The sequence below is a fragment of the Polypterus senegalus genome, chromosome 8, assembly GCF_016835505.1.
Source record: "Polypterus senegalus isolate Bchr_013 chromosome 8, ASM1683550v1, whole genome shotgun sequence".
Lineage (NCBI taxonomy): Eukaryota > Metazoa > Chordata > Cladistia > Polypteriformes > Polypteridae > Polypterus > Polypterus senegalus.
The window spans coordinates 8,845,307-8,860,321 of record NC_053161.1 but is presented as its reverse complement, the minus strand read 5'-3'; the positions used below and the strand labels follow the sequence as shown (position 1 = coordinate 8,860,321).

At 34.8% G+C, this 15,015-nt stretch overlaps 1 protein-coding gene across 1 annotated transcript; it reads left to right on the top strand.

Moving 5' to 3' along the window:
* The first annotated feature begins 5,616 nt into the window (after positions 1-5,616).
* LOC120533751 (cytochrome c oxidase subunit 8A, mitochondrial) lies at positions 5,617-13,522 on the top strand. Its single transcript, XM_039760682.1, has 2 exons — positions 5,617-5,812; positions 13,135-13,522. Exons 1-2 carry the CDS (start codon positions 5,696-5,698, stop codon positions 13,228-13,230), a joined length of 213 nt encoding a protein of 70 aa, XP_039616616.1. The 5' UTR covers positions 5,617-5,695; the 3' UTR covers positions 13,231-13,522.
* Positions 13,523-15,015: the final 1,493 nt, after the last annotated feature.

Sequence of the window (15,015 nt, the reverse complement as noted above, 5' to 3'; positions counted from 1 at the left end):
AACAAAGGCTACATTTTCTCAACCTTGATAATATATATATCACTCTATTGTGTATAAGTTTTTCCCAAATAACCCGAAACTTTCTTCACCACCCTAAAAGGCAAAAGCAGATCAGAAAAATGAATAGTCCAATATCAAATTTTAGACACATAGCAGTTTTTCACTTGTGACTCTTGTCAAAGGAAGGAGAATGTTAACATACAAAAGAGATCTTTGTATTATTACGCTTGGAACATGATAAGAAAAAGGAAGAAAAACATAAAATTTGTCAAAATAAAGCACTGCAAGGTTAGTAAACTCTTCATGCATCTTGACTGTATATCCTCACTGGCCTTTTTTGCCTTTAATCCTTATTGATCTCAAACTAATATCACTCTAACTCTTTGTGTTTTAAAAATAAAATAAACACAAAAAAGTACTTTTACAAGTTTCATGCAGTTAGCTAGTGAAAACAATAACAATTATAATCCTCATCACCATCATTTTTCATGCTGTACATTTCATACACTAAATGTGGCCTAAAGAGATTTACAGAAATGACAATAAAATTATCTTTAAAATATATAATGTATGTAATTTTAAAATAAAAAACAAATACTACTAAAATAAACCACTAAAATAATAAATTAAAAATCCAAAAAATATAATTTGAATGCAGAAATGTTTTTTTGCAAATAGTACAATAAAAAGTTTCTATCATGACGTTGCAATGTTAGATCTGCTGCTTCACAAGTCCGCCTAAACAGACATGTAGCTGGAGAACTGACTAACCTCATTCAGTGAGTACACAATGCTTCATCCCCATTTATCATGAGAAAAGCGTTAAAGCATCTGAATCAGGAAGTTCTTTGTTGTTTAATCTTTTTGTGTGAGGGAACAAATTTTCATTTTTAATAACTAAGGATAATTCTCAAACTTACTGTATATGAATCTAGTCCAGTCAGAAAGTGAGTGCTAGGGGTTTATGCTACATTCACGTGCTAACGGACCGACAGGAAATTTATTTCTGAGATGGAAATTTCCCCTGAACGTCCTACAAAGTAGGAGTGCCTAGGCAGACAATTTGGAAAAAATAAACTGCCCAGCTTCTCTGAGCTGTGATGTAACACTGGACTTTCAACACAGTCAATTGTATAAAATAAAAAATACAACCTGGTTGGCCAGAAATGGCACTTTAATAGTTGAATTGCAGTTTAAGAAAGACAATACAGTACATATGGAATATGTTTAATTTGCTCTTTAGTTACCTGAAAGAAAAAACAGTTTATCTTTATTTTTTAACAAGTAAATAACCTAAAGCAGCCTTGTATTTCTACCAAAAATCTAACTGGAAACTCATGCAAACACATTGAATTGGGATGGTGAAGCATCACAAGTTGGAGCTTTATATCACACAAACCCAGCATTAGGTCCTGGCCTATAAACTGTAACAGTATTTTATCCCATTAAACTCATGAGGCCTCATGTATAACAGTGTGCACAGAATTCACACTAAAACATGACGTACACACAAAAAATTCAAATGCATAAAACTGTGCATAAGAAAAATTCCACACACATCCTCTTTATAAATTCCAATCAATGTAAATTTTAATGGACATGCACATGCCTACAGCCTCACCCTGGCTCCACCCAGAATTTCACACATTTGAATATGCAAATCAGTATAAATAGCCCCTTCCTTTCAGTGTTTGTTAAAATACAATGGTAAAAGCACATACTGTATAGAAATGAAGAATTTCACCAACAAAATTGTTGGTTATTATTTCTGTTGTTACACTGTGTACCTTTCCCTATCGTTCCCTGGCTTATCACACTGTAACGCTAATGTGCTGTGCAGCACTCTCTTGTCTCTAAATTCTTGATGATTATTCACCATTAAGTAGTAGTTTGGTGGCACTAATTCCTCTGTAGATCACTTGACAGTGATGCAGCTCTTTACACCTGATAATTTCACTCATTATCACACTTTATTTATAATTTTCTAACCACAATATTTTTGCACAAACAACACTCTCAGGACTGTAACATTTTCATAGCAAAAATTAATGTGATGATTTCATGTCATAAGCATAAATAATCTCAAAATAACAGCATTACATTATACTAACAGAAAATGTTTTATGACACCTTCCTATAATAGTTCACAAATACTATAGTTCAAAAAGTGTTACTCATGAGTCCAAGGTGCGGATTCAACCTGTAACCTTGTGGCAAGCAATCAAATACGTTAACCACTGGGCTTCACTTCTAAAGCATCTTTTGGTTATACTTACTCTGATAGATTTGAGCTGGCCCTTAAAATGCCTTTCAGCACTGACATCTTAATTACAGTATATGATCGTGAACTTAAATCTCATTTTCTCATAACCGTACTCAGAATGAAAATGATATGATATGGTATTTTCATACCCTTCAGTGAGACATGTGAATACAGTCCCATGCATGAAACAAAGGAATGACTGGATGGATAAACCCCATAATAATTTCTATCTGTATTCCTTTATAAGAAACACCAAAGTGGCCGCAGATTTAGGGTTTATCACACATAATGTATCTTCCATTGACCCATCTTAAACACACTCCTGCTGGTTATCGGCAATCATACATGGCTTGTTATGAACAGTCGGAGGGAGACGTTTTATTTTTTTTTTTTTAACTGAAAACTTTATAGTTTACATATTAAGTGACATACTAGTGGTGCTTAGTGTCTGACTAGTCCAAAAGCCCTTAATGTAACTTCTAGGTGTCCTTTGATTGTTTATTTTTGTTAGCAATTTGGTGTTGATGATCTACAGTATGTTCTGTTTTCCATTTTAGACCCTTGCTTTATTAGTAAGCTTTTTTGGGCCTTCAGTTTGTCCAAGTGGTTTGCCAGCTTTTCCATTTGCTATCAGAAGACAGATAAACAGACACTTATAAGGACTTATGAGACATGTGACTTGCAGTAGGGCCATCTGATCTCACATCAAGAAGATTTTAGATCATGAGAAAGTGTGTTTTCTTGCAGCAAGCCTTCCTGTGGAAGCAAAACCAGAAGTTGCACCATCACAATATGCTTCTTGCACCCCTGGCCCTAATCATAACTGATAAGGACACGTTTTAGGTAAAGAAAGTCACATGTTTATTTGTCATAATTGCAGAAGAGTACATAAAATCACAACAAAACACTAAAACGTCTTTCTCCTACACAGCCACTATCTCAAGAGAGCCAATACCTTTTCATTTTCTCCCAACTCCCAGCTTTTTGGACTAAGGAGGAAAGGCCTCTTTTAAAAAGGAATGTGGGAGGAATTCCAGAATGTCAAAAGTTTACTCTACAAACACTTCCAAGTCAAAGGGATGAGGGTAGAAAAAGCTGCCCCTCAAAAGCTCCCTTTGGTGGTTCCCAAGATCCCAGACAGGGCTGCCTGTCTGTCTGGAGTGTACTGTACTTCTGGTGACCACTCATTGGTTGTCTCTCACACACACAAACCCACCATTATGACATAAGAGAAAATAAAGCCACTTGCACACTGGTGGAACTGAATCAGTGGGAGTGTCAAACAACACAACTGAGGGTCACTGGAGCACGCTGCGACTGCCAGTAACTCACAAAGATTATATAAAAGAATTTTCAAAAATCATTTCACACGGTATATGTTATTGAACTGCACAAATATATTTCCAGTTTCACTTGCACATTCCTCCTCTAGTTGAAGGTGTGCCTAATAAAGGCAGCACTTTGCCTCCATTGACATTTACTCATCAGCTATTTTCAGTGTCTTCCTAGTTTTTTGTGCATGGTCCATTACTATTATTATTATGTATGCTCCAACTCATTAAAATTACCCTCCATAAATGCCTGCTATTAAAACCTTTATAGTCATCATCTTTCCACACCAATGTGATCCACCTATTATCTCCAAAAGAGAAATATTGTGAAGTCAAAGCAATTTCTGAAAGTACAGATTATAGAAAACTGTCTTTACTCCTTTATCTGCCTTAGGCAGAACTGATTAACAGATCATTTAATCACTATCCTACAGTTAATTCTAAAAAAGAATAATATCATAACAATTTTGATTACTTAAAAGAAATGCATTATTGTTGAAAAAAGATTAATTTCTAAATCCCCCCTGGCCTGTGCTATGTGCCAGACACTTTGCATCTTTGCTGCTTGGGTATGTGGATTTCACTTTCACCAAACAACAAATCTTTTAATTCTCACGGATACGTCTCTTCATTGAGAAGAAGCAGTACTTTTCCCTGATGGCAATATGAATTTGACGATCTACAAATCTCCTACTTAAAGTTTAAATCTGAACAATATATTCGATCTCTTTTCACTGTTCCGTTATTTCTCCAAGTAATAACTTGCCTTTGTTTGCACTAATGCGATCTTTACTATCAATTTTTTCAGACTTTCGAATTTTTGTACTTTCATAATCTCTAACCTACTCTGCATATGTATCATGTCAATGTTTTTGAATTCTTTATGACGTTCTACTTTGTCATCTACTCTTTGTCTTTTATTTCCGGCCTGGGGTGTGGTTATATCTCTTGGCACGTCTCATCCCAGTCACGTCTTATCCCAGGATTTTTTTTTATTATAACAGAGAGATTTTTTAGTAGTATTTTTTAATATTGCAGCAAGGATCATAATCAGATAATAGGAATAATAACCATAAACCATCAATTCTTACATAATTATGAGTACTGTATAGTAATGGCTACCATCTAAGTTCATAGGCCTTATTACAATCCCTACATAAAATATCCTGAAATGTATGTGTGCTAATATCTAGAATAACAGCTAGAAAAACTTTACTGGGAAACATCAGTCTGGGATGTGCTATATATTCCTGCAAGGAAATTGAAAATTATTGCAGTCTACATTTAACAGGAAAAACTGCATGACATATTAAGGAAAGCTGTTAAAAGAATATTGAAGCAAAAAAATAATATTCTTGTAAATATTTTTTGTTTTTGCAGAAACTGTAATATAAGCCCATGATGTCAATAGTAATCTGTTTTTTTTTCAAGAAACAAGGAAATTTCATTTAATTACGAAAATTAGAATAACACAGGTGTATATCGAAAAAAATTGTTTTGATTATTTCATGTGATTTTTATATATTGTTGGATGCTGAATTCATAAATGATAATCAGTTTTTTGTCATCATGTAACATTTTTTCACAAAGCAGATTTCTTAGCTGCCAATTACAGTTTTTTTAAATTTTGCGGACCTGTGCAAGGAAAAAAAAATACATAAGACGATAAAGATGGTATTAAGAAGTAGCCCTCTTTAATATGAGTTCATTAGTATTGACTGGATCTATTTGTGTTTTTCCTTTTTTAGCAGAGTTTTTCATGTTATGTCACTATCTCGGTGTCGGCCACTGTTTTTTCTTCATTCCAGGTAAACTTTGTCTTGTACTGTTTTATTTTGATACGTTTTGGGTATCAGAATATTTGTACTACTTTCTAGTCCTGCTCCCTAATTGTTTTATATATGGGATCATTTCTCATTACGTCTGTGGAGCTCGTACATGAGTATTTAAAACGCGAGGTCTGTCACTCTTCCAATAGCATTTATCTGCCATGACCCGGAAGAAGAAATATGCGACCGCAAATACCAGCATTCCATGGTACTGTTTCGTCACCACTGAGATATTCTGCTAATTCTTGTTTCAAGGACTGCACTGCATCGCCATGTCTGCTCTTCTCCGCGGAATTCTTTCAGCCCGGTCAGTCCCGGTACTGAGGACGGGAGCTGTTCAGCGGGCCAGCATTCACAGCAAGCCTGCTAAAGAATCTATTGGAACTGTGGTGAGTCTCATTTCGCCAATTCCCCGACATCTCGCATAGGCAGAATGCGAGGTGTAGGACGTTCAGGTTGAGGCCTTTGACAGTACAAGGTTAAATTTTAACGGGGAGTGAAAACCAAACATCCTAATCGCGTTCATTGTAGCCATTGATGCTTTTTAAAAACCTGACATAAGTACCACAGTTTTCAGTGATGGAATATAGTGTTTGTCTTAATCGTTTCTAATTAATATTTTTAGTTGATTCAAGTCGTAACAGTAAGTTTGCAACAGGGCGGATGTGCTGTATTTTTTTAAAGTAATGTTTGTTTGAAAATTTTTAGAATGGTAAAATTTTTCTTAACCAAGGACATTAAGAGTTGCCGCGGATGTTCGTGTGTACACTGTATTTTTAAAATTGCTTTGCTGACCTCCACATAAACGTACATAATATGAATTACTGTCAGACTTCACCATGTTTTAGACTTGCATAGTTCTTAACCCGTGTAAAACCTTAAAGCTGTTTTTGCCAGAAAGATGGATAATGCTTTGTCACCAAGAGCAAATAAAAATGAAGGAAGTGGAGTTAAAAATGTCACTTTATCCTGTATCCACTTTAATTTCTCCTTATGTAACCCGTTAAAATCACTTTATTTAGAAAACGTTTGACAAATAGCCACCATTTCTTTATCGCGAAGTAAAATAGCCAAATGCCCTTTTAAGTCTGCTCAAGGACCACTACCACTCGTGATGTGATCGGCTTGCTTTTCCCGTTTAGCCGTCTTGTTAAAGACAATTGCTTCGTGTGTTTTGGTCTTTTCTTAATCCAACTGTGCATAAACCCACAATCTTAATCTACGTACAAAACATATTAGGCTTGATCTGTGAACCTGTGTTTCACTCGTTCTAAAAACTGTGCAGACAATTTTGTCCATATATGTAAAATATGATTTATTCAGCACTTCCCAAATGTTGTTATCAGAGAAATAAAGAATCGCCCAAGTTTTGGAACAGAAAGTTCTAGTCCAATATTAATTTTATCAGATGCTTCTTTCTTTGCATATACATTCTCGTACATTCTTAGCTCATTTCAGGGCTCTGAGGTGCAGCAATTCAGCTCACTCATACATACACTGACACTTGACTCCTTAAGTTCACATGGGTTTATATTTCAAGATTTTGGTTTATAGGATCCAGTAGAGATTATGTGTACAGCATGATGATGTTTTATTTATATAGTACCTTTACCATGATAGTGCGACCATTGTCTCCCACATTAAAATCATTGTGGTCAATCTATGAAGCCAAACATTAAACATTTAAAAGGTTGTGTGTAGCGCAACCATAGATATTTTTTAATGTAAGAGAGCAAGTTTTAAAGTTTGCGTGACCACTAGATAATTTTGAATTTTTTTTACATTTTCATATATATCTTCTTTTCACTTGGGTGTGATCAATTCAGCTTTCGATGTGAATAATCCTGTTATTGTGCACTCGCTCAGTATTTCATAGGCTTTCTCTTTTGTGTGTGATGGTTTACACAGCACACAAATGTCAAGATTTCTCTTTAGGACAAAGTACCCATCTCAGTGTTGTGTATTCTTGTGACATTTTTTTGTTTTCCATATATTACTTTTTAAACAATATCCAGTTAGAGTGTTAAGTGGAAATTAAATATTTTAATAATATTAAAGATCAAAACATTAAAGAAATTCTCTCGTCTAAAGTGATGGCTGAAATTTTTTTTTATCTCATACTACAGTATAATGTAGAATGGAAAAAAAAAGTTTGATATAATAAAACCCAATGGTGAATAGTTCTGTACAAGAACAAATCATGTGAAAAATGTCCCAAGAAAAAAAATACTGTATTGCTTGTTGCATAATCCATGTGTCATTTATCCAGTCAAATGGTCAAAATGTGCATTTTTGGTAAAATTAAACAAATACTTCTCGAAACAAGAAACACATTTTCATTATAATACTGCACTTTCGAACTGAAGGTAGGACTATTGACCAGTGAATGAAGGGATGTGGCGTATCTTTAACTGAAAAGTTGCAGTACTAGCTTTTGAGCTAGGAGAAACCGGTACCAAAATTAAATACCTGATTTGACTGAGAAAATAAGACACTTTTTTCCAAACAGGTAAACAGCCTGTAACACTTGGATCCTGCTAAACTAGTGGCCACTGTCAATTATTTTTAAAATATTGATGTGATAAAGAGGGCAAGTGTAGAAATTCTCTTCAGAATTAATGCTAAAAACGGTGAGTATTTCAGAACAGCATCCTAAAAGCATCACCATTGTGTTTATTTTCTATGACCGAAAATCATCTTTTCTGCCTCATCAGTCACAAATGGTGAATGATTGTGTATGAGATTCATTTCTGACTTCATGAAGTGTATTATTAATAAATTAGCTATATAGTGATAGCAGTTTCTCCACCTCTTTGAATCAATTTCTGGATAAAGAAATACAATGCGAGATAAGGCGCCATGTTGATGGTGTGCTCTGTGAAAATTTTTATTTGAAATAAAGATTGATTGATTGCTGGTACAGCTAGCTTTTTCAGAATTTGAATGCATAGGTTTACACAAGATCAGAGCATAAAGTCATACTTTGAAGGTGGAAGCCCACAATAAAAATGTCATTGTGTTAACCATAAACACCCTTAGTGGTAGAGGGAGTTTTTGGCCCTATGTATTATCGATACACAAGGCCTATTATTGTATATAATTTTATCGATTTTAGTGTAATATGTAGTTATAGCTATTTCCATGATAAAGTGATTCAAATTTACAGTACCACTGAAGGTGCAATATAAATATTAGCACTGCTTCGAAGATTCCTATACTGAAAGGTCTGTTTACTTTCAGTTTATGGTTCATTTTAATTTTTGCAATGCTGTTGTGAAAATAGAGATTAATATCACACAGTTCCCAGTCATTGTTATAATAAAATCAAGCATTTGACAAACTACACAACGTCAGTTGACTGGAACTCTTGAATGCTGATTTATACCAAATTTAGATATCGCAAACTGATGTAATCAAAGAAAACATGGAAAAGCAAGATACCTCAGCTGCAGTATTCATGTGGCCTATGATTGTTGTTTAATACCACCCTTGTTATCCAAAGTTCAAGTTTTATTTGTCTATAACATCACATATGGTCACGCAGTAAAGCTAGCAGCTCTCTTATTTACTGCATTGTAGGCAACACAGAATAACTTCAGGAGCTATTTGGTTTGTGCAAGCAAAAAAACAAAATCAATAAATAAAACTACAGGGTTTAAATAGAATCAGAAATATGTGAACAACTTCATAATTTAATAATTATTCAACACATAACCTTCAATATAATGGGAGCCAAAACACCACAGGATGTATTTGTGCTTCATTGGTTTATACCATGAATAAGTAAGTTTTTGTAACCTGGAAATTAAATACAATATAAACAAATATCATTTATTGTTCTGCTTTCCCATTTCCCACGTTCTTTGTGACACTGCACGTTCACCAAATATCACATGCCATCATGATGTCTACAGTAGTGCTGCTCTTTAGAACATAATGCATTGGTCCCATTCTTTTGGGAAGGAACTATTGCCAAAAGGGTCTGTAGCAAATTTTGTAATGGCCTCTAAAAGTATTTTGTTTGTAGTTGCTCTATTTATTTTTTAAAGGCATGATTTGCTTAACCTTTCAGCTTTTTCTATGTGGCACTGAAAATAAAATTAGGCGAAAATGTATTTTATAATGTTGTACAAATGAGCAGCTGTTTTCACTGATGGTCTTTTTTTTCTATAAAATGATTGAGAAAACTAGTGGACAAGTTAGAGAAAAGTGCCCAAATTTTTTATGTCGGCAAAGATGATGTACCACATCGGGAATTTTTGAATTTTATTAAGTTGTTTATTTCTGCAAGTGTAACCTTTTCAGAAATTAGTGCCAACCTGCTTGACTTAAATTTAAGAAAGGCCAGCAATTCAGAATATACAGGAAGGTGAGCAGTGTACTGAAAAAGGCGTACTTCATGACATTAACAGATTTTTTTTATTGTATTAATGCTACAGACTTTCTTGTCTTAATAGAAACTGAATCTTTGCAGAGAAAATGCTTAAAAAGAAAAGCTGATGTTAAACTAAACATATACAGTATATTAAAATTTTAAAAGGTTGATGCTTTGTCATTAGGCAAACAATGTACATATAAAAAAAAGATATAAATAGGAGGAGGAAGTTGGGAGTATGTGTTGATTGCAGCATGTTGTTGCACCCACCACTTGGAGAACCACCCTGGAATGGGATGTGAGTGCAGCATCTCAGCACCACAATGGAAGAGTGTGAGGTTGTGTTTTTTTTTTAATATATATATATATGTGACTGGAGTGCCAGTCCTGCCACTAACCATCAAGTTTTCCCTGCAAGTTGGAAGACCTTCTTTCAAGACTGGATGCAGGTTAATGTCCGGCCCAAGATGAAGAATTGCAGGTCAAGGGCCCGGTGGAGCAGAGTCACTTCTAGCGTTTGCGGGTTTTGAACTGGCAACCTTCCGATTGCTGGCGCAGACCCCTAGCCTTGGAGCCACCACTCCGCCTGGGGCAGGGTGGATTTTAATAGGTTCATTGCAAAATGCTCTTTTATCTGTTTTAGCTAAATTTGGAAAAATTATCTGCAACAGTAAAAAGATGGGCAGCCCAATGGTACCAAGGTAGCATTGCTTTCTCAAGGTCAGCCAAGTGGTGCCAAAGTAGCGTTTGCTTTTTCGAGGTAAGGAGGCCAGGATTCACAAATCGAGTCCTTCCTGTGTGGGAATTTGCATGTTCTATTTGTGTCTGCACAGTCCAAAGACATACAGATTTGGTTAATTGGTGATACCTAGTTGGTCCTGTGTGTGTTTATCCTGCAATGGACAGGTGTCCTGCCCAGTGGATTGTCCTTGCCTTGTGCCCTATGCTTGCTGGGATAAGCGTTAAGCCTGCTTAGAAAATGGTATGGAAAATGGATGACTCCAGGATACTAGCCATAATACTTTTCCTGTTATCGTCCGTCAAATGTCTGTGTTTTTACCCATGTTAACCTTTTAATTTTATTGTACAGTTTCAATTAGTTTCAGATGATTCTGTACTATATTTGAATTTCATCATGGGATTTATAATTTATCTAATGTAATCAAATGGTATGTATTTAAGGAAGCAGCCGACTGAGGTCCAGGAGGGATGTTTCTTAAACTACAGACTCTGCGAATATCCTCTTGTGCAGTTGTGCATCTGGGCCTTCTACTTCTTTTTCTATCCTGGTTAAATCCAATTTACCATTATCTCTCAAGACATTAGTAGACACTTTTGTGTGAAATCTTCAATCTCTTGAAAATCTGTTGCATGGAAAATAATGTTCTTTGAGAAAGCAGTTTCATTTTGTCCATTTCTGAACCCAGAATTCAACTTGCTTTTTTGAACAGAATAACAGGTCAAGCAGTTATTGCTAGTTGTAACAATTTATTGTCTTGACTAAAGTAATTTAATGGTACCTTCATTTTTAAAAATTACCGTACAAAATTAATTTACAAAACGGCTGTTATTCTGCTTATGTAATAAAGGAGCTTCAAATGACTGCAGAGTGGTGAATATAACACTTCTAATAAAAACCTTTGTTTCATACCAATATCAATAAAAAAAATAGACACAAACAAATTATGCATTATGGGAATTTCTCTCCAAAATAATGCATTTTACAGTACATAACCAAGACATTTTATGATGCACAACCCTGGAATCAGTTTGTTTTGTGCCCCAGTATGTCGGCTATCATTGTACCAAGTTTGTCATGTCTCATAGAATTGCAAAGTTATACTATTTGACACAAGGTCTCCCCTTTTTCGAAACATTGTCTCTGTTTTTGGAAACATTTAGTCTCTTGCACCTAAACAATCTTTCAAAAGAAGTATTGCAGTTAGTTACAATTTAATTTTTTACAGAAAAAATATATACATATACACTTTGTATATCGCTCTGAAGCAACAAGTAAACTATTTGAGACTATGTACATATTTTTGAGATTGTGTACTTAAACAAACTTTTACTTTCAAAATAATATTTCATGCCAGTCCTTGAAACAATTTCTGTTTACAACTAGATACAGAGAACCATACATTTTGTACAATAAAATGTGGCTTTTGTACTGTAATTCACACATCTCCTGCCTTCTTTTTTTATGTTGTTGCTTTTTACTTGCATTTCACATCTGGAATAAACTAAGTACATTCATGTTTTTCATACTAGTGTCTTCCTGTGATGAGGGCAATGCCTTTTCTGGCAGCCCTAGGTGCATGGCAGGAAACGGCCCAAACCATTTAAACAGTGTCCTAAAATAGCATATTTTTGGAATGCAAGTTGAAAACTGATGTACTGAGAAACAGTGGGGTGGAACAGTAAAATTCGGTGGAAGGGTACCCCCACATGAAACAAAGTGTTGGCATGGCGTGATTCAGTGACATTTGACCAAAGAGCAGCACCCAGTTAAATCTGTGTGTCATGATTCAGTGACATTTGATTGGTTGGGGCTGGTTGTGGGTGTGTGGTCCCCACGTGTAACTGCGATCTGCAGAGTGGCACAATACAAATACATTTCCACATGAAAATTTGCATGGCCAGTGACATTTGATCAAGGGGGGTGGGGGGAAGGTTCCACACATGACACTTCAAGTGGGTACAGCATATCAGTACTTCACTGGTACACTAAGAATTTGAAGCCGGAAGAGTACTGCTAATAAAACTAACATAAGGAGAATGTACAGCAGACAGCGTCCAGATATGGTAATCAAACCCAGGACAAGACCGCACACTGAACACCACAATCCTTCAAAATTATATCAAGTATAGCATCGAAGCCTGCGGCAACATAGAATCTTGTGTGTAATGATGTGTAAAATTAGCCATAGCATAATATTTTCTGCCTTTTTTTGCAGAGCTGTGACATGTAGTACAAATGACAAATCTTAATATTTTAAGTGTATTGTTACAAAAGGGTTTGTGTACATTAAAACTTTCTGAATTATCATTATCAAGAATTTTAAGCAGTATTTTTTTCAGAGAATATCAGTGAATAATGTACATGCACGTATTAAGATAAATCGGGTAGTCCGTGATGAACATTTCATTTGTTATACTGCCTATTTGTTATAAATCCTCCTTTTTGTTCCACCTGAAATTCAGTCCTTGGTGAGTTTGCTGACATTTTAAAAGTAGATTAGTTCCCATTGTTGGGTGCTTTTGTTATTGATAAAATTGAAAACTGTACTGAATTAAGTTTTCTGGTTTGTAAATTTTTATTTATTTATTTTTTAGGAGTCAACCATTGGATTGCTGGTATTCACTGTCTCAATCTTGGCACCAGCTGCTTGGGTACTTTCCAATCTTGAAAGTTACAAGAAGAAGAATTAAGTAAATGGTCAGCTACTGTGAAAATGGCTTTCCTGATCCAGTGTCTTCAGTTTCTTGGACCAAGACATGCTCTTAGATTCCTCCACTCCCAAGTGCACATCCAAGGGACCAGTGCAGCACCATTGTCACCTAATACAGTTAAATGTTTACTTTTAAATTATTCTCCTGTAAGCATGTTTAAAAGTCTTATGTAACAGCTTCAAATGGAAATATGCCATCTTGACGTGTGACGTTTGTCAACTTGTTAGAACTTGTCATGTCTGTTACACAATAAAAAATTACATAAATCTCACTAGTTGAAATTCTGTTGTTTTTAATGGTTGTCTGTTGGTTTGATTAAAAAACTGAGATTATAAGGAAAAATGTAATAGTGATTTCTAAGATTTTTAAATTGCTCTGTTATGTAAAGCTTATTCATTTTAAAGAGTGTAATGTGTTTTTATTAGTATTGCACTTCTGGCACTGTTCATTTGTGGATAGCCATAAGTGGTAAAGTTAAGCTGTGATTTTACATATATTTAAACTGACTTTTGTTACTAACTTACTACAAACCATCAACAGTACATAGGCATTGAACTGTTAAATGTGCAGTGCAGCCTTTATTCATTTCCTTATGGGTTTTACTCATTTTGATATTTTTCTTGTGTCTTGATAAAAGACATTTATTTTCAACATCCTGTATTCTTCCATTTTGTCTTGAAAATAAAGGTAATGTTTACCAGTAATTCACACTCCCTCACTGCACAGCAAAGAAACAAAGTTCTGGAGCAGGGCTGCAACTATAAACACAGCAACTTCGAAGTGAATGAAGTTTTCCAAACTTGGTGGTCCCTTGTGTTTATTACTTGGATCGGGGCAATACTTAATTTTCTCATTTGTCAAGTCTTGTTTATGGTAACATAATACCCACTCATTCTAAATTTATGATCATCTGTTTCAGGGAATCTTTACTATTTAATATAGAAGCAAAATATATTGGTAAATAACAACCCAGTATGGCCGTAAGTACAGTACTGTCTCATACTCTTTAGTGCCATTTTGTCTGAGATTATATTATCTTACTGTTCTCAGAAATTGTGACACATACTCAGAATAACCCTAAGAAAAATAAATAAGATAAAAAATATTTAGATATTCCTTAGTTTGGAGTAAGTAATTTATTGATTTTTTCTTTGTTACACTTAGTATGTGGGGAATTTTGTCCAGATAGCACCGCTATTACCCAGCTTTTTCACTTGTCTCATATGCTTATGAAGAATGTGAAAGATTTTGCATGATTTTTATTTTAATATTATGCAATTTGTTTGGCATAGTGGTTAAGGCTTCAGACTTAATCCTTGAGGTTGTGGGTTTAAATCTCATAATCGAGAGAGTGTGACCCTGAGCAAGTCACTTAACGTGCTTGTGCTTCGGGGTGGGGGGGTTGTAGGTATATAACCTGTTACATCTTGTGTGTTGCAAGTTGTCTTGAATAAAGGCGTCAGAAATATGTAATGTGCACTTGTATATTTTAGCCTCTCTAAACACTGAAGAACACACAACGGCTATCTGCAGAGTTCAAAGGCAGTATTAGTTTGAGTGCTTGTAGTAGTAGTGTTAATGCAGAGGCAGATTTAATTATGATTATTATTTAAAGCTGCAGTTAATCATTTTTAGACAGCATTTTGTTTTCATTGTGAAATTTTGATTTTTTTTTTTTAAAGTATATTAAATGCTGACTGTTAAGCTTAACACAGTTGGAAAGTTTTCTTTTTCTTAAGGTTATTATTCAGATTTTAATAAAAT